The 27747-nt window shown below is 51.1% G+C and overlaps 1 protein-coding gene across 1 annotated transcript; it reads right to left on the bottom strand.

The window, feature by feature from the left end:
* Positions 1 to 23820, bottom strand: Atp1a2 (ATPase Na+/K+ transporting subunit alpha 2). Its single transcript, XM_059280277.1, has 23 exons — positions 23691 to 23820; positions 18972 to 19076; positions 18724 to 18783; positions 16444 to 16647; positions 15903 to 16016; positions 15522 to 15656; positions 14507 to 14624; positions 12430 to 12698; positions 11402 to 11600; positions 11169 to 11278; positions 10861 to 10995; positions 9949 to 10138; positions 9638 to 9813; positions 5608 to 5744; positions 4960 to 5110; positions 4703 to 4871; positions 4353 to 4507; positions 3696 to 3819; positions 3360 to 3505; positions 3029 to 3159; positions 1654 to 1755; positions 1411 to 1502; positions 1 to 347 (listed from the first exon to the last, which is right to left on the bottom strand). Exons 1-23 carry the CDS (start codon positions 23700 to 23702, stop codon positions 319 to 321), a joined length of 3063 nt encoding a protein of 1020 aa, XP_059136260.1. The 5' UTR covers positions 23703 to 23820; the 3' UTR covers positions 1 to 318.
* Between the last annotated feature and the right edge of the window lie 3927 nt (positions 23821 to 27747).

Here is a 27747-nt window from a genome sequence, read left to right as displayed (position 1 = left end):
AGGGCTGGGACCTAGGGAGGGCAGAGGCAACCCTCAGTGCTTCGGGAAAAGTAGAGAACATGGCAGAGCGGGACGAGAGGGATCTGAGGAGGGGGCCCCAAAATACACTGTCTGAGGGTTCACAGTTGGACCTGTGGAGCAGTCACCTCAAGTTTATTTACCCAAGCCTGCCAACTCAGTTCACTCAGTCGCCTCATTCTGTCTCCCCCAAAACTCCCCCTAAACTACCACCCCAGTTTTTTCCAGCCCTTCCCTCCAGCACCCCAGCAACACCTCCAGAGCACCCCATCTCTCCCATTCTTCCTTTTTCCAGTGAGCTCAGTAGTAAGTCTCCTTCTCCACCCAGCCTGTCGGAGAGATGATGGGATAAAGGTTGCAGCACGCAGGAGCAGGAGCGTAAAAGGGAGCAAAAGACCAACCCGCCCGGGGCTTCAATAGCTGAGGTCAGAGGGCAGGAGAAGCCTAGGGAACAGCGTAGGGAGAAGGGACAAACCCCGACTGGTGGGTGGGCTGTGTGTTTTTAAAGGGGGTGGAGGGGGCAAGCCTGTCTTCAGAGGAGACCTGCATTTCATTCAGTAGATGCTGAAAATGCAAATGCCTCCTGGGCTCCCCAGGGCACAAGCGTCTAAGGAAACAGCTGTCCCACTGTGCTACAAGAAATGCAATAGAGGCCTGACAGCCCTTTACATTTGTTTTAGAAGCCAGGGTTCAGATTGTACGTGAAAACACCTAAGTTTTAGATGCTGGGTCTGTTAGAAAACCAAACATCTTAAATATTGGGCCACTCAACCCAAACACTGCTCATGGACCGTGTGTGGCTTGTAGGTCATCCATTTCAACCCAGCAAATGATCAAAAATGTTTCTAGGGAAAAAAAACCAAACCCTCAGTTGATGCCTGGGAGTCAGGAGCTCTGGGTCCTGGTGCCAGTTTCTATTCCTTGCCTTATGATCCTAAACAAATAAATCACCTCCGTGCATCTTTTTTACCAGCAAAATGTGTAGATGATTCAATGACTTTGAAGGGCTGTTCTGATTGAATGGTCAGGGATCCCAGAGTGGTTCTCAACCTATGGGTTGTGACCCCTTTGGGGGGGGGGTTGAACAAACATTTCACAGGGGTCGAATATCAGCTATCTTGCATATCAGATATTTACATTACGATTCATAACAGTAGCAAAATTACAGTTATGAAGTAGCAATGAACATAATTTTATGGTTGTGGGTCACCCCAACCTGAGGGTCACAACATAGGAAGGTTGAGAAGCACTGTTCTAGAGAAAGGTGGAGGCCTGGAAGAACCATGTTAAGCCAGGTGGGATACAGGATCTGAAAGGAAGAGGCCGAGGTGGGTCTGCTCAGGGCTTCTGGGACCTCAGGGTCTGAGCTGTCTGCAGAGTGGGAGTGCTTACCCCCAGGGTACCGCCTTAGGATGAGCTTCCGGACTTCATCATAGATGAAGATGAGGAGACTGTAGGGAAAGGCACAGAACCACCAAGTGACCCTGAAAAACAGCGGGAGGACGCGTCAGGGGCAGCAGAGGTTGGCACAGAGTCACAGAAGTAGAATCGAAGGGAATTAGAACTTGGGTTCCATAAGGGGCCCAGGATTTTTCTGTTCCTACCACTCCCTCAGCCACCTGGAGAGACACTCACTTGAGCGGGTACATTCGGAGGGCCACCCCCATACCCGGACAGTAAGACAAAAAGGCAGCCAAGGCTGTCTCTTCTAGGAGCCCAAAAATCAGGATCTTGTTCCTAGAAAGGCAAAGAAAAGAAGGCAGGTAGCATTGGGGGAGGGTGTCAGGAGGGAGAGCTCCAGGGCCACCCCTGGGGGCAGAAGCGAAGGAAATGTGAGGGATGGGTTCTCCATCCCCATCCTCTTCAAATCTCTTCTCATGCTTCAGGTAACCAAAGGAAACTTTTTTTCTTCTGTTTATTCTGCTCTCCTCTGGTTACTGACTACCATACACATATTCACTTATTGAAATAATTATTTATGTGACTCAGTGCCTGAGATACAGTAGTCAACAGGGGCCTGCCCCTGGACAGCTTATAATTGCTATTGCTCTGGGCCCATGGGCTGGGAAAATATCATCTTCCCAACAAGAGGTCTTAAAAAACTCCTCTGGGCAGAGCCCATGGATGCCTTCTATTTCTCAGCATCTCCTACAGACCCCAGTGGTTGCTCATCACAGACACTGAATGAAGTCTCGATGTTTGCAAAATACTGATCCCAGCCAGCATTTGCTCCTGCGTCACCACACAGGAAGTGCTTAACATATATTCACTGCACCAGAATTTAAAAAGCACCACAGAACAAGATTCTGAGGGCAGTTTCTGGAATCAGACCTGTCAAGTCTATGGCTAGCTCAGCCACTTTCTGAGTGAGAGCTACTGCAGTGTGGGGTGGAGAGATCAACCTGGAAGGCCCTGACCAGCTGGATGACCTTATCATCTCACCTTGGGGGACTGCTGGTCCACACAGGGGACCGACAGTCATACCCACCTGGAAGAGCTGTTGTGAGATTAGAGCAAGACACTTCATTCACTGCCTGGCACGTGGTACCACATTGTAGGAAAGGCCTGAATTACACCCTCCCCCTGGGCAGATGCAGAACCACAGGACAAGGGCCAAGTGCTGGTGTGGAGTACAGGAGACCTGACCCTGGGTGTAGAACTGGGTAAAGGACATGCCACTCAAATAGGGAATGGAAGAGGAAGGAAGGAGGAAGGTGAGAGGAAAATAAGGAAGATGGACGTGGAGATAGGAAGCCGTGACAGTTACTTAGGGGCAATGTTAGATTTCAATAAAAAGAGTCTTGCCATTCTGTCCTAATTTTTGGGTGTGTGTGCTTCAAACCTGGCTATGGATAAGTAGCTAGGTTATTACAACCAGATACCTCCTTAGCAAACCCAAGCCCTGGGAGCTGAGGTGATTCTGGTCTTGGAATCCTGGCCTGTATGGGTTGGTGACCATGTCTAGAAGACTCTGTCTGGGTGGTAGGTACTGGTGGTGGTAGGCGCTCACTTCATGCCCTGCTGGAAGACTGAGTTGCGGCGAGTCTTGCAAATGATGAGGTCAGCCCACTGCACCACCACGATGCTGGCAAAGAAGGCCGTGTGGCATGTGAACTCCACCACCTTCCGCTGCTCATAGGTCTGGGGAGGAGGCAGGCCGAAAGAGGTAACGTGTCAGCGGAAGGATACATAGTACTGGCAAACAGCATGCTTCATTCAGGCAGTTGCTAAACTTGGCACTTAACCCATCTTCTGCCCGTAGCTTGCTCCTGGCCAATTCCTGCCAGGCCTTCAGCTTTACCCCCTTCTCACTTCCATCACACTTACACAGCCCCACTCACCCACTCTTGTCCATAGCTGTCCTCCAGGTCATTGGTAGTCCGATCATCCCAGTCAAGGCGGATTCCCAGCAGCCGTGACGGCAGAAAACCGTTCTCCGCCAGGATCACGAAGTAGGTGAAGAAGCCACCCAGAGCCTGGATCATGCCTGTTGTGGTCATAAACAGAAGGTGGGACATGAGTAGAGAACGGCAGGGAAGGGCCACCCCTCGAGACAGGGATGGACGTCTCTGGCTCTCAGGGAACTGGATGGACTCTTTCCCGAAATTTCACGCATCCCTCTCAGGCACTAGAAGAAGCCTTTGGGAACGCCCTCCCAAGTCCCTGGCTGGGCGCACCAATCTGTCCGTAAGCCATGCTGATAAGCCGCTCGTTCACCAGCTTGTCAGTCTGGGAGTTTCGTGGCTGTCGCTTCATGATGTCGCTCTCAGCGGCTTCATATGCTAATGAGATCGCGGGAACCTGTGTACAGAGCACATGGGGAGGAGAAGGTATCTGAAGAGATCCGGGGAAACGAGAGCAGCAACTGCTCAGTGAAGAATCAACAGAATTCAGTGCATTGGTGTTTAAGATCCTATTATTGGGGCTGGAGAGATGGCTCAGAGGTTAAGAGCACTGACTGCTCTTCCAGAGGTCCTGAGATCAATTCTCAGCAACCACATGGTGGCTCACAGCCATCTATATGAGATCTGGTGCCCTCTTCTGGTGAGCAGGCAGAACACTGCATACATAATAATCTTTTCTCACTACGAGTATAGTATACTAGGAGTATAGCTTAGGGGTGGGGCACTTGCCATGAGTGAGTCCTGGGTTCAATCCCCGGTATTACAGGTTGTAGGGAGAAATTTCCCATTTTCCTCCAGGCCCATGCTTATCTGCTGTCTATTGGTCAGGGTCTGGTCAGATGTCCTGGTGCAACCCCTTTATCTGCTGCTCACCCCAGCCCTATTCCGAGTGATTGTCTGGTCTGACTGTACTCCACCCTCTGGCCTCACCATATCTGTGCCCAGGTCAATGCAGAGGATGGTCACAGTGCCCAGGGGCAGTGGGATGTTGGCAATGATGAACAGCAGGAAGGGGGTGATCTCAGGGATGTTGCTGGTCAGGGTGTACGCGATGGACTTCTTCAAGTTGTCAAAGATCAGGCGGCCTGTGGAGAGGTTCTGAGAGCATCAGGGAGGTTAGAGGCACTCTCCCCCCACTAGCCCCTGAAGGGTGGCTGGCTGCTCATTTTTCTAAGAGGTTTAAAGCTAAAGCAGTGTGGAGTCTTAGTGTGAAAGTCAGAGGAAGCAAAGGTCTGGCTTCAGACATCCTGGATGTCACACAGCCCACACAGCTTCCTCACCCTCCTCCACGCCTGTCACGATGGAGGCAAAGTTGTCGTCGAGAAGGATCATGTCAGCTGCCTGCTTGGAGACATCAGAGCCAGAGATGCCCATGGCGATGCCGATGTCAGCCTTCTTCAGCGCCGGGGAGTCGTTCACCCCGTCACCAGTCACTGCTACAATGGCTCCCTGCGGGGAAGACACCAACGGTGCTTGAGGACCAAGTCTGTCTGGCCCCTGACTTAGCCCTGTTTCTGGTGCTTGCTGTCTTGCTCACCTGCCTCTGACACCCCTCCACAATGATGAGCTTCTGCTGAGGGGAGGTCCGGGCAAATACAATCTCCGTGTGGTCCCTGAGGATTTCATCCAGCTGCTCTGACGTCATGTCCTTCAGGTCCGACCCGTGAACTACACATGCTTTGGCTTCTCTGGAGGGTACAGGCAGAGACCGCTGACTATGCACACTCATGCCAGTCCTGCTCCCCCTCCCTGCCCCCACGTGCCTCAATTCCTCTGTGGGGTGGGACTCTGCTATTGCTCTCATGCCCTCTTCTGTGACACTGAGTTCCGATATTTCTCTCAGAGAAGGCAATGATACATCCTCCCCATGCAGTACCACACACGCCTAAGTGCTGTTTGCTAGGCATATCCCATCCCTATAGCAACCCTGCCGTGTGGACAGCATCTTAATTTCATAACTGAGAAAATGGAAGTTCAGGACTGCAAGATGTTTCCAAGGTTACACAGCTCATCAGCGGTACGGGCTGGATACAAACTTGTCGGTGGAAATGACCATTAGGCTGGCAGAGTGAAGATTTTAGTCTGAGGGTTCCAGAGATGCTGTCCAGATATCCCCAAGGGACCCTGAGGGCCTCCGTGGGAAAGGATGTGCCGGCCAGGGACAGAGGCTTTGTAAAGGCCTTACCTGGGATTGACTTGACTCACAGGAATGTTGAGCCGGGCTGCAATGTCCTCCACGGTCTCGTTACCCTCTGATATAATGCCCACACCTTTGGCAATGGCCTTGGCTGTGATAGGGTGGTCCCCAGTCACCATGATCACCTGATAGGAAGAAGACAGAAAAAGAAAGCAACGTTGAGTTCCACCCCCACCCCCATTCTTTTCTCCAAATCATATAAAGTTAGACTGAGGTTGGTGAATTCCAGCCAGAAGAGTGGAGGGGTGTGTGTGTGTGTGTGTGTGTGTGTGTGTGTGTGTGTGTGTGTGTGTGTCGTGATAAGGGTAAAAAACAGTGACAAACTGTGTTGGGTTCAGGGTTAAGAGGATCAGAGAGAGTCTATTTAAACAGCCGAAAACATCCACAGCAGGTTGACAGGTTAATGAGGGTCCCTTGACAGAAGAGAGTGTGTGTTCTCCCTAACCCCCATCTCTCTGTCTCTCTCTCTGTTCCTCTTTCTCCATCTGTCTCTGTCTGTGTGTGTGTGTGTGTGTGTGTGTGTGTGTGTGTGTGTGTGTGTGTATCCCCTCCACCCTCTCTGAGACAAGATCTTGAAGTATGTAGCCCAAGCTGACCTCAAACTCACAGGATTCTCTTGCCTGTGCCTGTCAGGTGCTGGGATTATGGGCATACATTACCATCCCCGGATTGTCTGGGAAATTTCTTTAGGAGTTTGGGTATGTAGGAAATGAGGCAGACAGAGCTGGATGGGTACTTCCTTTAACAACTCCTCCTCTTCATCCTCCTTTTATTATTTTATGTGTATGGGTATTTTGTCTGTCTTTATGTCTGTGTACCACATATGTGTCTGGTGCCCTTGGAGACCAGAAGAGAACATCTAATACCCTGAATGGTTGTGGGCTGCCATGTGACTCCTCTAAAGGAACAGCCAGTGAGTGCTCTTAACTGCTGGGCCACCTCTCCAAACTTTAACAGCTCCCTTTGAATACAGTAAGGAGATCAATGTTTTGTGAGAACTCACGATTTCTTCAAGGTCACGGGGACCCTGAACAAAAGTTTGATTTTCCCAGTGTCTCAAGTGATCACTGCCACAGTGTAGTTGGATAGAGTTGGGCTAAGATGGAGTCAATGTCTAGCTGGGGTCATGTTCATCGACTTCCAACAGCCCTGCATGGTACGGGGAGAAGGCACTTCTTGCCTTCGCCGGGATAATTAATGTTCTTTACTGCTGCAGAGTAGATGGAGTGGGATGAGAAGGGAGTAGGCCTGGGAAGAGGCTATTATCAGCATAAAGTGATCAAAGCTGGCTGAGGGCAGATTTGCATATGTGGGCTTGTAGAAGAAGTCCCGTAGATCTGAGGCAACGCACCCCTTCAGGTCCTCCTGCCTTCTCTCCCACCCCATTATTAACCTGAAACTACCCCCAAAGTGCCACTTAGAAAAACAAGTGTCTCTGCAAGCCTCGCTGTCCTTGACTCTCTAAGGTACTGAAACCCTTCACTCCCTTGGCGTCTGCACCCCCTTTATTTCTGCCCCGGTTGAACCCCGACCCTGCTGCTGCATGTTTTTTCAAGCCTCCTCGGGGTGGCAGAATGGAGCCTAGCAGAGTGGAGTCCGTGCTGGCTTCGGACAGGAACCTAAGCTTAAACACTGACCTTCACCAGCTGTTGGACCTTAGACAAGGCAATTTTCTATTTCGGCACAATGGAGGGGGTGCTCCACATCATTCCAGGCTGGCATTATGGAGACACTCAATAAGTGTTAGCCATGTCCTACCCACTCCTACGGGCTTCTCTTTCTCCACTTCCCCAGAAATGTTGGGGAACTTAGTGTTTCATTCTTCACCCTTTCCTTGACTCCTGTCTGCTTCCTGAATGATATAGCAAAATATTCTGGTTAGCCTTCAGTTTGTACTCATGTGCTAACGAGATTTAAATTTCCAGTCCTGACCATTTTACGAACTCTAAACTATATTCCAACTGTCCCTAGATGTGTACGTTCTCCCTCTCTCTCTCTCTCTCTCTCTCTCTCTCTCTCTCTCTCTCTCTCTCTCTTACAGATGCTCTAAACTTAAGGTCCACGCTGCACCCCTATTTGTACTCCCCGCACCCCCTCAGCTCTGCCCCCTCTCTTAGATACCATCTGCTCTGTTTACTCGGTCTTGTTCTCGCCCGTATCTTCCCACCCGGAGCCCAGCTAGCTCACCAAGTTCTCAAAATGCTTCTTAAATGCAATTATGTGTCTTCACTCCCTTTGTCTCTGCCTTGTTCAGATCCCCATCCCTTGCTTAGACTATTGTGCACCTTTCAATCTGTCTCCCTGTTCTCGACTTCGTTTTTTCCCCAAGTCTAGTCCCTCCTCCATTATGTAGCCTGAAAGCCATATCTGACATTTGTGGCCTTCTGTGGCACACAAGATAAGGCTCAAGTCTGGCATTTAAAGGAAATCCTTCCAACTGGCTTTGACCCAAGGTTTCAGCCCCAATTCCCAGTGCTCTCTCATGGTCTCTCCCCTGTTGACCTGTATACCTCCACCTCCTGATAGTGTAGGCATGTACAGTACGCACTGTTCCCTGATCTTGCCATGCCTCCTCTTCCTTTATAGCCTACTGAATCCTCTTCAGCCTTCAAGGCCCAGGTCAAATATCATCCCTTCGGTTAAACCCTGACTAGTTCTCAGAGGCAGAATTAACAGCTCCCAGTTAATTTTCCATAGAGTCCTTACTCAGCCTCTGTGCTATTTCTCATCATGCCGAGAGGCACCTGACTGGGCAGAGAGAGAAGGAGCGTGGCTTCCAGACAAGCCAACTGTGCTTCGTATTCCCAGTTCACCTCTTACCAACAGTTCTATTTTGGGGAAACTGTTTACCTGCTCTGGGTTTCTATGTGTTTGTGTATTACCGTGGGGGTAATAATGCCTGTTTTTCCATTCTGAGTGGTTATTACAGTCAAAACTGACACACATACACAGCACCCAGTCTTCCGATGTGGTGGTTAAGAAACAGAATGCCTTGTTTCGAATTCTGACTTCACAACTTACAAGCATATGGTCTTGGGCTGGCTACTTTGTGCCTCAGTTTCTCTCTCTGTAACAGGGGAGATACTTGTGCTTACCCAGAAGGCCATCATGTTTAATGCTTAGAGTAGTATCTGATGCATGCAAAACATTAAAATAACTTATCATTAGGGCATCTGGCCAATAGGTACTCAATGACCTCAACCCTTATGACTATTCCATGATGTGTTTGGAAGCATCTGCCCCCCCCCCCGGAGAGATCTTGAGATGTGGAGGCCAGGCCCCGTTTCTATTCATCTTTGTATCCCCAGTGGACTACAAAGACTTGGCTCTCAGGGAGCAGATTGAGTTGCACTGTTCAAAAAATAGAAGAGCGAGGGATGGTACCAGAAGTGGTGACCAGAAAAAGAGGATGTCAGGGACCTGTCTTGGAAACAGGGAACTGAGTTCCTGGATGGTTGGTTGGTTTATTAAATAACTCGGCACCTCACACAGTGCCTGATGCACAGTTGGTAAGCAATAAAGATTTGCTGGATGAAGAACAAGCCAAACAAAGAAGAGAGAGTATTCAGTGGGAACTGGTTGTGGTTGGACAAGATCTTGGTGGGGAGTCGTGGGCGAGTGAAGAGAATATGGAGGGATAAGGTGGGCCCATTGGGGCAGACGAGACCTTTCTATCCCCACTCCAAATGGGCAGACTGAGCAGTTGGGCAGCCAGACAACCAAGCATCCATGATGGGAGTGCCAGCTGGTGCTTAGATTGAGAAGGAAGGGTGCCCATGCAGGTGGGGCACTGAGCTGGGCTAGAGGATAGGCGTGAGCAAAAGGAAGCAGCAAGAGCTCTCGTCAAGCATACACCTTTCCCTACAGACGGACAGCTTCTCTGTGTCGGTGGGAAGGAGGCCACCAGGAGCCTATGTCTCCTTGGGACAGCAGCTGCTGCAGCCCCTTGACCTCTGGCAGGTGGTCAGGCGTACAAGGACAGAGGTGGGGTGTGTGTGGGGGGGGAGGAGGCCAGTACCTTGATGCCTGCGCTTCGGCACTTGCCCACAGCATCTGGCACGGCTGCCCTGGGCGGATCAATCATGGACATGAGCCCCACAAAACAGAGCTTCTCTGTGGGAAAGTTCAGCTCATCCGTGTCAAATTTGAAGCCCCGAGGAAACTTTCCAGAAGGCAGGTTGAGCTGACAGAAGCCTGAGGGGGAGCCGGAGGGAGGCGTGAGAGGGCCAGCATGGCTGCTTGCTTGCCTCCGGGGCCCCCTCGGGCTAGAGACGCTACCAAGGCTCAGGAACCCCCTTCTCAGCCCCGCTCCCGTTTCTGCCCCCTCACCGAGCACGCGCTCCCCGAGTCCTCCTAGCTCCATGTAGGCGTTTTGAAAGGCATCTTGCATCTCCTTGTCGAGAGGGATCTCCTTGCCCTGCACTAGGATGGTAGAGCATCGGTCCAGGATGCGCTCCGGGGCTCCTTTCATTACTAGCACATGGCTCTGGGGGCTGTCTTCTCTCTCGTGGATGGACAGCTGGAGAGGAGACAGGCCGTCACAGAGGGAGACATACTATCTTGGTGACTTAGCGCGGGGGGGGGGGGTCCGATAGGGAGCAGCTTCCGAGAAGGAACCCTTCCTTAATAACATAATCTAATCCGTCAGAGAGTGTCAACAAAGGAGAAACTGTGCGTGGAGGGTGTTTGCTTATAGTCCCAAGTCTTAAAATCTGAGAGTCACTTCCATAGAACAGTGATTCACTCAGCAAATAGTTACTAAGATCAGTTAGGACAGGCATCCTGCTACGGGTTGGATGGCTTTCACTAGCACCCCCTACCCCCATTCCCGGATGACCCACGGACTTTACCTCCATGGTGCATGCAGAGTAGAGCTGAGACTACTCTTGGCATTAACAGGCGCCTAAATACTGAGGGATCCAGTAAGGGAATTATGGAAATGTGTTTTAGTTATATGGATGGCAGTGTTGGAGGACCATTGCGGGTGAGTGCGGGGAGGGGCCATCGGAAGAAGAGAGATTGCATGTAGTAAGGTTTGCCAGTCAGAGAATGGTGACACGTGCAGCTAGGACGTTTATCCCTGGAGTGAGGCAGGAGAGGAGCACACAGTCCTCAGACATCCCCGTCCCTTCTTTCTGCTGAGTCTCTGCTGGCTCACTTTCTTCTGTTGAGTCTCTGTTCACTCACTCTCCCCATCTTTGACCCTTTTTCTCTCTCTCTGTTCCAGCAGCCCAGCCAGACCTGGTATTTGTTGGTAGAGTTGAAGGGAATTTCTGCCACCTTAGGGTTCCTGTCCCTCATCTTCCTCACTGAGCCACAGGACAACTCAATGCACTTGAGCAGAGCTGACTCAGAGGCATCACCAGCTGTGTCCCGCTGCCAGAAGAAAATAGAACCCAGTGTCACCGTGGGGGAGGGAAGGGAGAGACAGGGCATCAGCTGAGGTCACCAAAGGCAGCTACAGGATGTGAGGGAAAGCTGGGCTTCAGCAAGGGGACCTTGAAGACATTCCCCTTGAAGACACTGCACTCACTGGCTGACCCCCTTACCTTAGACACAGAGATATTCTCCTGCCCAGCCTTGAATACAGCACGATTGCAGAGACCAGCAATCCGAGACAGAGCTGTCCACGTCGGGGACCGTTTGTCAAAAGTGGCCCCTGGAAGAAACAAGGGAGAAGCGTAGCTCCCTGTTAGAGCGTTTGCACACCCTCGTATCCCTCCTCTGCTGGGGCCCTCAGCCCTAGCCACTTCCCTTCACCCTTTCTGGAGCACCCAATCACCAGACTGATCCTCAGTGGTGTCAGCCTCGTGGATCTGGTTGTCAAACCACATGTGGGCCACGGTCATGCGGTTCTGGGTGAGGGTGCCCGTCTTGTCCGAGCAGATGGTGGAGGTGGAGCCCAGCGTCTCCACCGCCTCCAGGTTCTTCACCAGGCAGTTCTTCCGAGCCATGCGCTTGGCTGTCAGAGTCAGGCACACCTGGTGCACAGAGAGGAGAACAACAAGGTCTGAGTCTAGAGTGACGGGTGTCCATGACCTCTTCCTATCCTGAAGCTCTATTCCTTTTTCCTTAATCCTACTCACAGACCAGATTGGGTGGGACCCAGCAGTAAACAGCAACAGTTCAACTTTAGGTACGTTGAACGGGTCCCTAGGTGTACTTGTGGTAAATGCCCAGCAGAGAGTTGAACATATCCGACTCCAGAGCTGGCACAAAGATGTGAGAGCCACCCACACAGAAGGGACAACAGAAACTGTGGGAGAAAATGGATCCCCTCGAGGGCAACCAAGAGGAAAGCAGAGCCTGGGGCTTGACAGCCACTGAGTTTCTGTGAGGACATGGGACAAGAGAACCAGGATGGTGGCACACCACTGTAGCTGATGAAGGACACAGTGCCAGGGGGTGGACAGACGTATCCATTTCAGAGCTGAGTTAAGGATGGGAGCTGAGATATGTCATTTGATTTGCTAGTTAGTCACCGGTGACCTTTGAAAGAGACTTTAGAGCAAGCCAGACAGGATGAAGCCCAGACTGCACCGGGAGACAAGCACACAGATGGTGAGAAACACGGCCAGGACAAGCCCCCAAAGAGAAATCGAATGCTCAGATACAGCTCAACCCAAGATTTCTCAACTGAAAATTCCAAGGCACGCATTAAACAGTTTCTGCGTACGGAGTCTGCGATGTGGCCGCAGGGACTCGAAGGGAGGAACATTGCTGAAAAGCAATAAGCGTCTGTGTTCGTCTCAAACGGGAAGAAGGACAAGGACAGTGGCACTGGGGGCAGGTTCAGCCTGGTCCACTCACAGTAACAGTGGCCAGAAGCCCTTCAGGCACGTTGGCTACGATGATGCCGATGAGGAAGATGACCGCCTCCAGCCAGCTGTAGCCCAGGATCAGGGACAGCACAAAGAAAGAGACCCCCAGGAACACTGCCACTCCTGTGATCAGCTGGATGAAGTGCTCGATCTCCATGGCTATGGGTGTCTGCCCAACCTCTAGGCCAGAAGCGAGAGTGGCTATGCGTCCCATCACTGTCCGGTCACCTGTGGCAATCACGATGCCCCTGGCAGTGCCTACAACAGAGGAAAGGAACAGAGAATAGGTGCCCTGGGCTTGCCGATGGCTGAAATCTCACCATATTTGCTAAGGAGATAAAACCATCACAGAGTAAATAAGCCGAAGACTCTAACCCCGGACGCTATTTTTAGTAAGCTGGGCTTACCCTCCTTGCATAGATCACCAATCTCAGATTTAATACAGCCACAAATTATTTTCTTTTATATTTGGGCCTGAGAAGACATTTTGCAAGTAATACTAAAGTTCAAATGGAAGAGATTCGATAAATGAAATATAAATTGCCTGCAACGTTTCGGCAAATCAATCTTCTACTAGACATCTTTCAAAAGCATATTATAAACAGAAGTAAAGTACTTATTGATTTTTTTTTTTGTGGGGACTTAAGATTTTCTTGGTCCAGCAAGATAGTTCAGTGTGTGAGGGCAGTACCCACTAATCCTGATGACCTGAGCTGGGTCTCTGGAGTCCACATGGTGGAAGGAGAGAACCAAGTCCTGCAAGTCTTCCACATGTGTGCTGTGACATGAGTGTGCTCACTTATACACCCCCCCACACCCCACACTAATAATTATAAAAGATTTTTTTAATTAAAAAAAGATCGCAATGTTAGGTATGAATCTCTCTATACAGGAAGTTCCGTAGTCATTCACCTTGTGTGACGTTACAGGGGTCTTTGGGAAGGAAGTGTGGTACAGTGGGAAGGGGATGCATGTTGAAGTCAGCCGTCTAGGGTTGAATGCCGGTTTGCACTCTCACCTAGGACTCAGTGGTCCAATGGGATAACTGTGTGAAGTACTTTGACTAGTGCCCGTCACGTAGCAGCCACGCAACAAATGTGACTTCCATTCATTCCCTCCCTCTCTTCCGAGCTAGTTGCTGAGTAAGCTATAAGAACACCTTATCTGACCTTTCAAATACATTCAGTTATGGGAAATGTATGATAAATCAGACTCTCAGTACATTAAAAATTTAGGAAATTTAATGTGTAGTGATTTTTTTTTTAATTGTAATTCCAATTCTCTGAAGGAGGGAACCAAGCCCAAAGAACCAATATATGGAGGAGAAAGAGAATCAGGGAAGGAAAGGCATGGATTTGGGATGCGAGGAGGCATTCTTTGTCACCGTCTGAGAGGTCTATGGTCTAGGAAGCCTCTCCTGCCATCTCCTGCCTCCAGATTCCTTCCCAGAGTCAGTCCTGACTGAGCTCCCTGCCTGGAGGGTTGTGCTTAGACCCCATTCTTATGTGATAACAGCCCCCAGAGCTCCCGTTCGCCACCAGTATTCATCACTAGAACCCAGAGCCGAGATGGAAAAGCCAGGGCAGGCTGCGCATTATGAGAATTTCCTTCTCATCATGGCCTGAGGGAGAACCTGATTTTCACCAGAAAGTTTTCCTGACCCAGATTGAGCCTCTGGTTTCTAATGAAGAAGGAAGCAACTGGTCCAGAATCACAGACTTAGAAGACATCACCTGACTCCCCACACTCCTAAGAGTCAAGGCTGTGTGTGTGTGTGTGGGGGGGGTGCATCTTGACCCACCATCTGAAAGTTTTGTGGAAGGCTTTCAGTCTGGGGATGGGCAGCACAGAGAGCTTCTCTGGGAGAGGTGACTTCCAATAGAGTCAGTCTGCCCTTGGCCCATGTCCTGCTCTCCAGAGATGACTGTTTCTGCAACGTTCAGGGCCCTGTTCCCTCAATGCCCTTTATATGCAGAGCTTTTGCCAAATAAGTACAGCTTCGGGAGTCCGACCCTTCCCTACACTGTGCTGGGATGAGGAGCATCCTTGGGAGGCAAACGTCTCACCTTCCACACAGTTGGTAGAAAAGAAACAGATATTGCGGGTTTCCAGTGGGTTCTCATGGGTGAACTCAGGGGAACGGGTCTGGGGCTCCGACTCCCCTGTTAGGGATGAGTTATCCACCTGAGGAGAAAGGGGTGTAGTCATCCAACTGGCAGCGGCAGCGGCACTGTGTGCACACAGCGGTCTCCTGAGCCAGATCCAACCACCCTCAATCTTCAGGACAAGAGGAACAAAGTTACGCTTGCCCTCATTACATACTTATGGCATTACTCAGCTATCGCTCCTGCTTTGGTTTGGATGACTGACTCTTCCTGACTTTTATGTGTCTTTGGGTTGTTTATTTAACCCACAAGACCTTCATTTGTTCACCTGTGAAGCGGGGGAATGTAAACAAGATCATTGCATTGCACAACTCCAGAAGCACCACCACCAAGGCAGTCTATGAAAATGCTGTCTCCTGGGGCTGATCGGGCTGCAACATACAGCAGCCTTCATAATTACATCATCTCTTTCCAGACGCCTCTCTAGGTAGCCAGGCTGGGCTGACTTTGAACTCTCCATTTTCCTGCTTCTACCCTCCACCTGGAGAGTGCTAATAGAGGTGTGAAGACCCAGCTCTTCAGTCTTTACTTCCTTAAAATGTTATTTATTTATTTATTTATCTATCTATCTATCTATTTATTTATTAATTAATTATTTGGGGGCTCTCTGTAGCCCAGACTGGTCTGGAATCTTTCAGAGTGAAATTGGATAATAGATACGGCTTCTGTTCAATAAATGATATTCCACACACAATGGCTATAAAGCAGCTAGATCAACGAAATCTCAGGGCATAGAGCATTCCTAGCACAGATACACGGAGGCAGCATGTAGCCATCATATACTAGAAGGAGGTTTAGCTGGGAGGTACAGGGGAGACCTTGACGTTTGCGATTGGGTTTCTTTTAAACTTCCAAGAGGGCCTCTCTTGACTCTGTACAGACCCAGCTGACTAGTTGCTCTTGGCAACCCCCTCACCTTGCAGCCATGGGAAGAGATGATCCGGAGGTCAGCAGGGACACGGTCTCCACCCTTCACTTCTACCAGGTCTCCTACCACCACCTCCTCCGCATTGATCTGCATCTTCTCTCCCTCTCGGATGACCAGAGCTTGCTGTGGAAAGGCCAAGAGTACCTCATGAAATGTCTGTTTCCACCTTTGCTTACAATTTGTTCTCTCTCCAAAGGAGGAGAAGAAACCCCCACACCTTCAACAACAAAACTTGGCTCTGGTGTGGAGAGCTGAAAAGGGTGTTTTCTGCCCATCTTTCTTTCACCTCGGACCACAAGACGGTAAGAGGTGAGCCATCTCAGAAATCTTATGCCCCAAGTTAGATGGAGGCCAGTCCCTGCCATCTACCTGAGGCACCATGTTCTTGAAGGAGTCCATGATCTTGGAGCTCTTGGCTTCCTGGTAGTAGGAGAAGCAGCCAGTGACAATGACCACAGCTGCTAGCACGATACCTAGGTATAACTGGTAAGGAGAAAGAGTTTGAAGGACCTGCCATTTCACCGTGAGTGTGGCTGTCACTTGGGATGAGCACTCAGCGTCATCCTATGTGGGATCCCCAGCCTTCATCTGAGCCCAGGCATGAGAATGACACTGAGTCTTTCTCTTCAGCCTCCCCCAGTCTTCTAACCCACACTCCTAGCATGGAAGGAGCAAAGAAATGAGTTCCCATGGCATACAGACCAGCCCCTTTCGGTGGAATGAGCATGGAGGATCTCTCACTCATCACTGACTGCATGTGTGGGAGGGTGCTCCACAGCCTCACCCCTCTTCAGCCTGAGGGACTGTGATCTTGTTCCCTGAGTACCCACCCCCTTCACCTTCTTTGGGGTTGAGAGTTGGAGGGCAGAGCCACGGGCTGGCTGATCCAAGGGCTGGGGGCGTGGCTCACATTATCGTTGGATGGTTCGTCCTCCATGGCGGCCAGGATACCATAGGCTAGGAAGCAGAGGAGGGCCCCGATCCACAGAAGGATAGAGAAGCCCCCAAAAAGCTGACGACAGAACTTGACCCACTCAGGAGTTGTGGGGGGTGGCGTGAGGGCGTTGGGTCCATCCCGAGCCAGGATGTCCTGAGCTCGCTGGTTAGTGAGGCCCTGGGGAGTGAGAAAAGGTGTAGAAGTGGGTGTACGGAACAAACCTGACCCTCACCACATCTCTCAGCATCTTGGAGAATAATGCCCAGTTGGATAAAAAAAATAAAAAATTAAAAAAAATAAAAAACCTCCTTTGGTTGGGAGGGGTGGGAACATCAGGAGGGACCACACAGAGATACTGATGTCTGTAAATGGGACTTGTGCCTTGAAGGCTAGAAAGGACTCTCCCTATGGCTCCACCTTCCGTTATTCTTGGGTTGAAATATGTTTTTGTTGGGACCGTATGCATAAGCACACCGGAAAGATTCTTTGTCTGACCACCCTCGTCTCTTCCTGCGGGTCCTTCCTTTCTCCAGGGCTCCAGGGAAAGCCCCACAGCTTTGACCCTTGGTGCCATGTGATTTTGGCAACCACCTATCACTTTCCGAAGAAAACCTAGCCAAACGCGCTATTCTTTAGGCCCTCAGACTAGATCAAAGGCCTCTTTCTGGATCCGGTTAGCGGCCCCCCATGCTCGATTCTAGAGTGGTGCTTACTATACTGCACTGGAATTCTGTTTGGATGGTTTTTGTTTTTAATTTGTTTTGCTACTGACTTTGAGCAGGAACCACTTGTTACTGATCATCATGTCATTTATTCACCTGCTTTATACATGAATGTTGAGCTCTGACTGCATGCCCAGCACTGGGAAGGATGGAGAGACAGGCAAGATCAACAAAGCCCCACCCACAATCTAAAGAGGAAACCTACACAATAATAAATACACGTGGATGCTGAAGAGTAGAAAATAAAGTAGCGTCAACGAATGGGAGCATAGCAGTTTAGGAACAGAGACAGAAAGGAGTGGGCCAGGGGTATTGTCACAATAAAGTTTTTATCTTTTTTTTTTGAGACAGGGTTTCTCTGTGTAGCTTTGCGCCTGTTCTGGAACTCACTCTGTAGCCCAGGCTAGCCTCGAATTCACAGAGATCTGCCTGGCTCTGCCTCCCTAGTGCTGGGGTTAAAGGCGTGCGCCACCACCACCCGGCCCCCCTTTTTTCTTTTAAGGTAAGTTATTCTTACAGCTTGGAAGTTACTTTATAGCCCCAGCTGGCCTTGAACTTGTGGCTGGCTTTACAGTGTTTTCACTTGTCTGAGCCAGGATTTCAATATTTTGTCTAGGATGGTCTTGAACTGTTGGGCCCAAGTCTTTTTTCTACTAAGTGCCTAGGACTACAGTTGACCACCATAGCGCTTGGAAGATTGTTTTTTTTAAACTAAGGATTAAATTTAGGGTACCACACAAGCTGCACAGCACTCTGTCATTGAACTACATGCATAGCCTTTTCTTGATTTGATTGTGTGACAGGGACTCTAAGTTGTCCACGCTAGCCTTGAACTTGCAATCTTTCCTGCCTCAGCCTCCTAAGTAGCCAGAGTTACAGATGTGTGCCAGTGCACCTAGCTTTGAGGAACAATTTAAAATATTTTTAAATGATGGGCTTGGCAATCTGACTGTGGCCTGTGTTGATTTATATAACTAACCTAGCTCATCCAAGGACAGGTCGTGGTCATCCTGGGGGAGGGGGGAAAGGAGGCTGAGCACACTTCGGGGCACAGGATTAAGTGAGGATCATGGGCCTGGGTACAAATTCAGCAAGTAATTCTCCCTTTCTCCTTGCTTTAATAAACAGGCTGACAATGCCTGACAGAGCTAGGGCGAGGATTAAAGAAATGTCCACACTGCATCTTATTACAGAGGCACGGATGTAGCGGGAGCCAGCAAGTACTATCATAACAGGGATGAGTCACCTTGCTGGTCCATGTCCATCATCTCTGAGAGCAGTTGCTTGAGGCAGAGCACAGAGCCTCGCTAGGATCTGAGCCCTGGGTTCTAAGGAATTCTAGCTCCCAGATACACGGGGAAAGAGAGGGAAGCAGGGGTCCAAAGTCTATTTCTGACTGTACCACCAACTAATCCCATGGCGTTAGGTAAGTCTCTCATCTCTGGGCTGTTCCCCCCACCTGCAAAGAGCATTGTGTTGAGGCTCTCCCACCTGAAGCTGTCTGCCTCTCTCCCCTCATGGCTCCACTCACCTTGGACAGATCCACTTGGTATTTTCGGCCCAGCTCATCCAAGGATAGCTTGTGGTCATCCTGGGGAAAGGGAAATGGAGACACTTTGGGAAAGGAGGCTGAGCACACATTGGGGGCACAGGATTAAGTGAGGAGCATGGGCCTGTGGGCAAAGCTTTTTTTTTTTTTTTTTTTTTTTGGATGCCCATGGTTACTGTCAGAGCAAAGCTGCTTGTCCATGGCCTTGCCAAAAGCACCGTGGTCCTTACCATGGCAACCTCCTTCTTCAGCTCATCGAGCTCCTTCTCTTTCTGTTTCTTCTTGCCACCCCCATTCTCCGCGGTGGTGGCGGCAGGCGAGTACTCACGCCCTGCCTGCAAAGGGAAGGGAGGGCACAGATGATCAGGGAGACTGGCCGGAGCCTGTTCCCATCAGCCATGGAGAATGTCCCAGCATTGGAAGCAGGGTGCTGGGGGAGAATGGGAGCAGGAGGTGGGAGAGCCCAGGCAGAGCTGTGAGGACCCCCATATTTGAACCTGTATCTGTTTACTGTGTGATATGGGATTCTGCCAAATAATAAAAAAGAAAACACATACACATTTTGAAAAATACCATCCTATGTTATTCGAGAGAATTCTAGGAGTGGACAGGGATTGTGTTGATGGGTAGGGTATCCTGTAGGAATGTCTTTACCTAGTTTAGAGAGGAGTGCTGGGTAGGGTAAGAGTCCTGGGAAGCAGAGAGAAGGTGGTGGGCATGGAATGGGCAGGGATGAGGGACTGAGAGAAGCTAATGGTGACAGGTTCAAGTATGTCTATAAAAGGGGAGCCCAGGGCATGCTGGGAGCCCATGCCAGCCTGCTGGACAGGTTTACCTGGGACTGGACAGAGGCAGCTCACAGAGCTTGAAATCCCAAGAGCACAACTGGGTTCCCTTTGCCAAGACATGCATATGAGAGTAAATAGAGAACTGAAGTCATGTAAGTCAGGGCCAGTCTTTGGCTTCTGTCCAGGTCAGCTGGGTGTTTTTAATAGTGATCTTGTGAATTCCCCATTTGCCCTTCTCTTCAGGGCTACTGCAGGCTTTCGGGGTCTCATAGGAGCTTCTTGAGGGAGATGGTAGCGATTCTTCATTCAAATGGAGGCAGCGTTGGAGGAATGGGCTAGGTGGGGGCTGGGAAAGGCCTGGGAGTTATGAATACTGTGAAAAATACTGTCATCTCCCTCCATGGCTTTCCATCTCCCTCAGGATACAGGGGTTAGCTAAGTTTCTGCTTGGTCCCTCTGGCTTTTCTATGGACCCTGAAGGCTACACTGAGCTTTTAGAAGTGGGTTTTTCCATGCCATGGTTATGACTGGTGTTTTCCATAAAGAATGGGCACCTGGTAGAAGCAATAATCTGTGTGGTTTTTTTTTGTTTGTTTGTTTGTTTTTCAAGATTATGCATTTGGGGTGGGGTTCATTTTTAATAGTTTTTTTTAAAAGCAACTTTTGAGTTGACTGCAAAGGTTAGTGGAAGTAGAGGAAGTGCTCACAAATCTTCTGTCCCTACACATGGACAGCCTCCCTCCCCATCAGCATCCCACGTTGTTGGAGGGGTACATTGTTTCATCACTACAGCCCAGCTCCTCATCAGCATCCCACATTGTTGGAGAGGTACATTGTTTCATCACTACAGCCCAGCTCCTCATCAGCATCCCACATTGTTGGAGAGGTACATTGTTTCATCACTACAGCCTCCCTCCTCATCAGCATCCCACATTGTTGGAGGGGTACATTATTTCATCACTACCTTCCAGCTGACACACTGGCAGTGTGTGTTCTATGGATTTAGGCAGATGTATATCAGTGTGAACCTCCTGTTTCTCTAGCATGTGGCTGTGCTACCCTAAGTCCTCAGTGCTCCAGGATTAACGTATTTTTACCCATCAGCGTTAGAGCGATCCTGGGGAATAGGACAGCTGCCGTGATCATAAGAAATCGTAAACTTAGCACCCTGGGTAATAGAATTCTGCCCAGTGACATCAGGAGCAAAGAAGGGGATGGACATACAATGCAAGATGATGGGCACTTGTTTCAGGAGTCAATGACCTAGAAGGAGGTGTGTTCTTGGAGGCTGTGTTGCTCAGACATGGTCCGTTTAGAAAAGGTGATCAATACATCATGCTCTCTTCGCTATCTGAAATACCTATGAATCCAGTCTGGTCTAGATCTTCTGGAGGCCAGGCATCCTGGAGAGACTGAAGTGGCCATCGGAAGGGTAGAGAAGGACTCAGAAATACTTCTGCCTCTCACTTTCCCAGGTGATATAAGAGGCTTCATTTAACTGGGAGAACTGAAATGCTTTGGCCTCTTTGGTGAGGCAGGGCTGAGTAAAGGATGGGAAACCACAAAGGGACTGAAAGCATGAAAGCAATCTGGACCGCTGTCAGTGTGATCCTTGGGGGCTTCAAGGATGGGAGCCTCCAGGAGAGGCTTGTGCTAGGGGCTGAGGAGCAGAGCCCAGAGAAATCTCTGCACATTTGGTTTAAAATAAAATGAGAATCAAATGGCCCCTTCTGAAGCCGGAGGTGGTGGGGTGCACATCTGGATTCCCACAATTCAGGAGGTGGAGGCAGGAGGATTGGAAGTTTGAGTCCAGCCTGGGCTACATAGTGAAGTCCTATCTCAAACAAATAAACAAATGCATGTTTCTGGGGGGAAAAAATGTGCTGGCTCTTGTATGTTGGTATGTTGAACTGTGGCTGAGCTAAACAGCTCCATGTGGTGCCTTCTTTTCCCGGCTCCCACCCCATTCTCCCATAAGTGTGAAGCTTGGGACACACTGCCCTTCCCCCTCCTCCTGTCCTGGCAAGGATCTTAGGCTCCACAGCCAGGAGCCTGTGGAGATTTGGGGCCAGTGGCTGCCCAGGGAAGAAAGAAAGAGGAAGCGGGGACCCCCCTTCCCCCCTCTGCTCTTTCCACCCTCCCCTAGCACAAGTCCCTCTCTTTGGGTCTTGAATGCTGAAGGAGAACAGAGAGTTCTTTTTGAGAAAGCCAGAGTCTGGGACAGAGTGGGGGTAGCTGGAAATCAGCCAAGGCTCCCCCCACCCCCACCCCAGCCTCTGGAGGAGGCTTGGCTCCCTCCCACCAGTGTGATTTCTTCCCTCCACTCCCACGCTGCCCTTCACAGCAGCATAGTGATGGAGTGGAGGTGAAGCGGACCACAGAGTTGAGTGTGGAGAATGGGAGCTTGTTTTCCACAGGGCTTTCCTGATAGGTAGGACTAGTCCCAGACTTAACCCAGCTTTTCAAACCAAACAAACCAGACCACTAGTAGCTAGTAGTGTCACTCACAGCCACTAGGTTAGAGGTACCACAAGTTATGAACCCAGCAAGGGTGCTGGACGCCGAGGGTAGGGGTAGGGCGCGAGCGCGGGGGGGGGGGGGGCAGTTCAGAATGGAGAATTCAAGGTCAAATTGCATTTCAAGTAGAAAGAACTCTGTGAGCTAGGTCCACCTTGCTCTAAGGTAGAGCAGGGTTGGGGGCATCCTCTCTTTTCTCTTAGATGTTAGGGTTGGCCCTGGCCTCTCAGAATTTCTGCACCTCAGCTGGATCTTCCCTTTCTACGGGGAACAGGAGATACCAAGATATTGCTGAAGGTCCCAGGACAATATGTCTCCCTATGACTATGATCACTGCCTCAGGGAAACCCATGGACCATAGACAGCTCCTAAGGGTGGGCTCAGAGCACTCACCCCCACCCACCATCTGTGCCCTGAATGCCCAAAGGCTGTTCATTTGCCGATTCACCTGCAGAAACGTGGTGCAAGTTCACTCATGAATGCCTCCAGCACTACCAGCTTCCTCGGGACACACAAGGGTGTGAGGTTGTGGGCACATATACACATGTTCACACACACACAGACATAGGCAGACAGACAGACACACACGTATACATGCACGCATGGGACTCTTCTATTTTCAGTTCCCACTCTAACTCTGGAACCCTGGTGTCCAGGCTCAGAGTTTTTCCAGCTGTTCAGCTTAGTGCAATAACATGTCCTTGCCTGACTCCTCCTTGGGCCCAGAAGTTGGCCCCCAGCACCCCGTGGCACTGTCTTCCCCGCGTTTTGCAATGGCTTGTCAGGCCCTTTCCCACCGTGCTCTCTTCTGCCAGCATTCCACAAAAGGAAAGCAGCCAAGCACAGTATGTAAAGGGACTGGGTCACTTTGCTTCATATGGGAATTTCATTTCCAAGAATTGGAAGCCTTGTCCTTGCTCGCCCAGACATGGCTTGTTAATCTTTTCATTGGCAAATCCGCTGCTGCAGGATGCCATGGGCAGGGGCCTTTCTCACCAGCCTTTGGAAAGGACCCTAAAGCCTATGGCTGGGAGCCGAGGACAGTGTTGCTGGGACATCCGGAGGGGTGCTGGGGTGAGGGCTGGGGATAGAGTCCTGTTCTCCTTCCCAGCTGACTCTGGCATGCAGGGCTCTTGGCGTGCGCGGGGTGTAGCAAACTGCTTGGTGGCTCTGGGAGTGGGATGTTGCACAGCTGCTTTGCAAACCCAGGCTGGCCCCCTACCCTCTCCGGCTAGGACCTCAGAGGAGCAGATATTTTCAGTGGGTAACAAGGGTGGGAGAGAACTAACCATGCCAATCATCTCTCCAGCTGGGAAGCCAGGAACTGTGGTGAGAGAGAGAGAAGATTTTGGCAGAAGAGATGAGAGGATGGAGTGCAGGGAGATCTAGGCGGGCACTTGGGTGGCTTCTGGGCTAGTTGTGGGAGAGGAGGAGGCCAGGGCGGCTGCAGGACGGGACAGCGCTTGGGCTAGCCCTGTGGAATCCACAGGCATGTGCAGCTGGGAGACCAGTTCCAAGTTCAAACCATCCCACTCAGCAGTCAGCGTCTCTCACCCTCCCTCCGCATCCCATTCCCACTCCACCCTTTCTCCGTTGTCTTCCTCACCCTCCCGAGAGTGGCCCCTGATCTTTGGGGATACTCACCCCACGACCCATCTTGGGGCAGAGTGGCTGAGGGGACCTAGGCTGAAAAGGTCACCAGGACGATCTCAAGACCACACGGCCTGTCTGGGGCAGCTGGAGACCCTGGCAGACAGACAGAGACGGCCAGAGCAACAGGGTAGCTTTAAATAGGTCCCTCTCCCCCTCACCCCCCCGCCTTCCCCTTCTCAGGGAAAGAAACGTTTGTTGAAACTGGATCCCCGAGGACTCCTCCCCTCCCGCCTCTTTAGCGACTGGCCCCGGCTGATGGTCCTGATTTGTCGGGTGGTGTGTGCCCTTCCCCCGCCCCCCAGCTCCCCCCCCCCCCCGGCCCTTCCCCATCCCAGGGCAGCCATGGCTGAGACAGAAGCAAGGGGAAGGGGATAAGGAGGGGGTAGCCGGAGGAAGAGATGCCGGCCCCTCGGGAGACATCAGCTCGGGGTCCTAGGATGCCAGAGATCTTGCAGACTTAACTGCCTGTATTTCCAGGTGAGGAAGCTGAGGCTGTAAGAATTCAGCAATCTGAGTGGATGAGACAGAACCCAAATCTCCTGAGTCCACATCCAGTTTCCCAGAAAAAGCTGCAGAGACACCGTGACCAAGAAAAAGTTAGAACCAAAGCACAAGATGACTCTTGCATTTGAAGCTCCTTGCAAGGGACCAGTCTGGAGATGGAGGGGTCCTCCTAAGGCCTCCTAGATGTAACCTCTGAGCCAGGCATGTCTGAGTTGTTGCCCTTAGGCTGCATGCACCCTGAGATAGCTATGAACTTGGCCCAACACAACATCCTGAACTCACTTCACACGTTATGAGGTACTTTATAGTGGTCATTTGTTTTTGATAACGTGATTGCATAGTTCTCCAGTGTGATTTATCGATGATGTGAATGTTGTAGATGACAACTTTGTGTCACGATATTTAAAAGTTGGCCACACCTGCATCCAGTGTTTAGGACAATCAAGACTCTCAGCACCTAGAGGCAGGGCGGGAAGGCGAAGGACAGAGGATGTGGAAGGACCAAGAAGGCAGCCCTAAGCCAAGCACAGCAGGCACTCGGTAGCACCTCTGGCTACCGAGTGGAAGTGGAAGTGTGTGGAGTGTGTGGAGTGTGGAGTGGAAGAGCCTCTCCTTCATTGCTATAGAGGAGCTCTGGGTGAGTCCGAGTCTGAGGTTGGTGATTGGCATGGGAGGAAGTCAAAGCCGGAAGGTGTGGCATTTCTGGGGAGAGCATGGAAGCCATTATCACCTCAAACACCAAGTCCATGAACTAGAAAGAACAATGACTTCCTTGAGTTCCTTCTGGGAGGAAAGAGACAGGCATCTCCACCTAGAGTGACTTGTGTAAAGAGGCATGGGAGATCCCGGAAGTTGGACCTGGGGTTGGGGGGGGCGGGGCTTCACTTCCAGCTGGGAAGGTGTCTTCAACATTATACTCAATAGAAACCGGGACAGAGCCAATAACCCATGACAGTGCCAGCTGCTCTGGGGGTGCTGGTGTATTTCATTTGATGAAGAGCCGAAGAATAAGGGTGGGGGACAGAGAAGAAAAATTCCTGCCCCCACCTGCCAGGAGCAGTCGGAGGACAGGGTTCTCCTACAGTATCCAGTTTCCTTAGGCCCAGAGATGGAGTGAGTGGACACCCGCTGAGCAGGGGCAGGTCTGAGAACCCTGATTGGGAAAGGAAGGAGGGAGGGAAACTGGGCTTTGGCTGGAGGCCTAAGGTACCCGCTGGCTGGGCTGGCTGGGTTGGGCCCCCTCTGGCCCTGGAGAGAGCACCCTGTAGAGGGATTATAGACCTCCTGTCCAGGAAATCTACTCTCAGGGCACAGGGCTCACATCTGAATTCCCTAAATAACTGGCCCCCTCTGGATCTGCAGCTGAGATTTTTTTCCATTACAGGCATCCCAGGGTCAGATCCTACCTGCCCCTGCTGCTTCCCCCTGGGCCTAGGCACGAAGGATGGGCAGGATAAGCACGCATGGATTTTCTCATGGTCTGGGGTCCCTTCCAGGCCTCGGACTTGGGTCTGGAATAGATGAGATTGGGAAATTGTGACAGGAAGTGGACGCAGTCCCTGTGTGTCAAGGACATAGAGAGCTGCTGAAGCTGTGATGTGTAGTGAAGAAGACTCTAGAAGACTTATCCAAAGGGTAGTGGAATTTAGGGGTGAATAGATGATCCCTTGGGGTTAAGGGGCATCTACACTCCTGGGCTAGAGTTCCTGAGTAATCTCCCTAGCTTCTTCAAGATACAAGGTGAGACAGAAGAGAAACACGAGGCTCTGAGCTCCTGTGTTCACCCCCCTCCTCCCACCCCCCCCCCCCCCCGTGGGCACTTTCCGGTGTTGCCCAGTCCTTCCCACGCCCTGGCCCTGCTCTCTGTAGCCAGGCTCAATAACGGAAAGGGCTGTGCCCTTCCTCGGCTTGGACAGGCTGTTAGGGCTCCCTGCCATGTCCTGCGTTAGGGTGACCACAGCCCCAAGGACACGGCTGCTCACACACGTGGGGTTGCAACAAGTGACGCGCTCGGCAGGTCATCCGCCATCTGCTGCTCACCCCTGCCTCCCTGGCCACTCCCTCTGTGGAGGCGCTGGGAGTCTATCTCAGACTCCAGGACACCGCGGGAGTAGACGCCCCGGCCCTCTGACCTGTTGTGCCTGGGTTGGCTACCTGTGGAGCCAGACAGGGGGACTCATTTGAGTCAAGAAAGGAACAAAGGAGGAAGAGAGAAAGATGGGAAAGCAGGGGGTAGGAAGGCAGAAGTGGTCTTGAGAGAAAACAGACTAGAAAGAGGTCACCGGGCAGAGGACAGAGAAGGTCTGAGCCGCATTTGCTTGGCAGAGGTCTGAGAAGTAAGTATGTGTATGCAGGGGTAGGGAACAGAGAGAGCTAGGGACATGTACTAGCCTAGTGGCGGGGTGCTAGTTATGCCCAAAGGGGACACTTCGGCGTGAGATTCTGTAGGTAGGAATGTACCAAGTGCTACTTCCAAAGGAGTTTCAGTCTGGGCAGGTGGCTCAGTTGGTAGAGTGCCTTTCTAGCAAACGTGGAACCCTGGGATCTAGCCCTAATACACCCTAAACCGAGGCTTGTAGAACATGCCTCTAATCACAGTACTTGGGAGGTAGAGGCAGGAGGATCAGAAGTTCAAGGTTACCGTAAACTACACAGCAAGGTTTAGAAGTCAACTCAGACTGTATGAGAGAGACCGTCAGTTGATGGGGACAGGGCAGTGCTTGCTCGGATGGGTGGCCCATCTATTACACATTAGTCATCTGCACAGGAGTGTGTGATGTGCACATGTTCGTGTGCAGGCATGCACGTGTGCTACAGGGAAGCCTGTGCAGGACTGTGGGTGTACGTGAGAATCCATGGGAGAGTGTGCAAGGGGGAGGGTGGGCGCTCAGCTGCAGATGGACTTGTAAAGGAAACAGTTCTGTTTCCTAAGTGACTGGCCTCCTGGGGCCTCCAGCCCAGACTTGAAGGTTGTTTCAAGATCATGAAAGAGAGAGTGGGAGGGAAGGAAGAGCTGGGAGAGGCTCCATCACTCCCTCCCTCGGTCCCTCCTCCCGCCCCCTCACCCCACTCCTCTGCTCCAGTCCCTCTTGCCTGGTCTCCCGTTGCCAGCCTCCTGGACTGTCTCATCTCTCCCATTCCCTGCACTTTTCTTCTTCCTTTCTAACGGGTCTTGTCACCTCTGCCCGGCTTCTGGAGCCTTCTGGGGGGTGTGGGTGAGAACTGTTTTGCTTTCAAAGAAAGACCATCTTGGGGTGAAAAATTAGTTGGGTGTCTAGAAGGCCGAGGTGGCCTTAATTAGTGCCCCAAAAGGCGTTTTTTCACTCCACCTTTCTCCCTAGTCCTCTGCTCCCGTTCCCTCGGATTGCAGTGGCCTTGGCAGTGGGAATATTGGGCTCCAAGTCACAGACATAGCTACCCTAGGCCCGCTGCTCTCTGAGTTTCCCCACTGGACCATGTGTGGGTTTTTTTCTCATCTCTTCCTCGATACCGGTTCCTCTGTTTTCTCCCTGGTCTCTCTTTTCTGTGTACTCAGTGTAGCTCC

The sequence above is a fragment of the Peromyscus eremicus genome, chromosome 15, assembly GCF_949786415.1.
Source record: "Peromyscus eremicus chromosome 15, PerEre_H2_v1, whole genome shotgun sequence".
NCBI classification, from domain to species: domain Eukaryota; kingdom Metazoa; phylum Chordata; class Mammalia; order Rodentia; family Cricetidae; genus Peromyscus; species Peromyscus eremicus.
Note: the sequence above shows the minus strand (reverse complement) of the source record. Positions and strands in the feature narration are given on the sequence as shown.

Bases quoted from the DNA above. Each gene is read 5' to 3' on its own strand.
- Atp1a2 (XM_059280277.1), bottom strand. The intron at 3,160-3,359 runs GTGAGTGGGGCT...CCTCCTCCCCAG, and splicing joins ACAGCTATGGACAAGAGTGG to ACCTATGAGCAGCGGAAGGT. The intron at 348-1,410 runs GTAAGCACTCCC...TCTCTCCGACAG, and splicing joins CCTAAGGCGGTACCCTGGGG to GCTGGGTGGAGAAGGAGACT.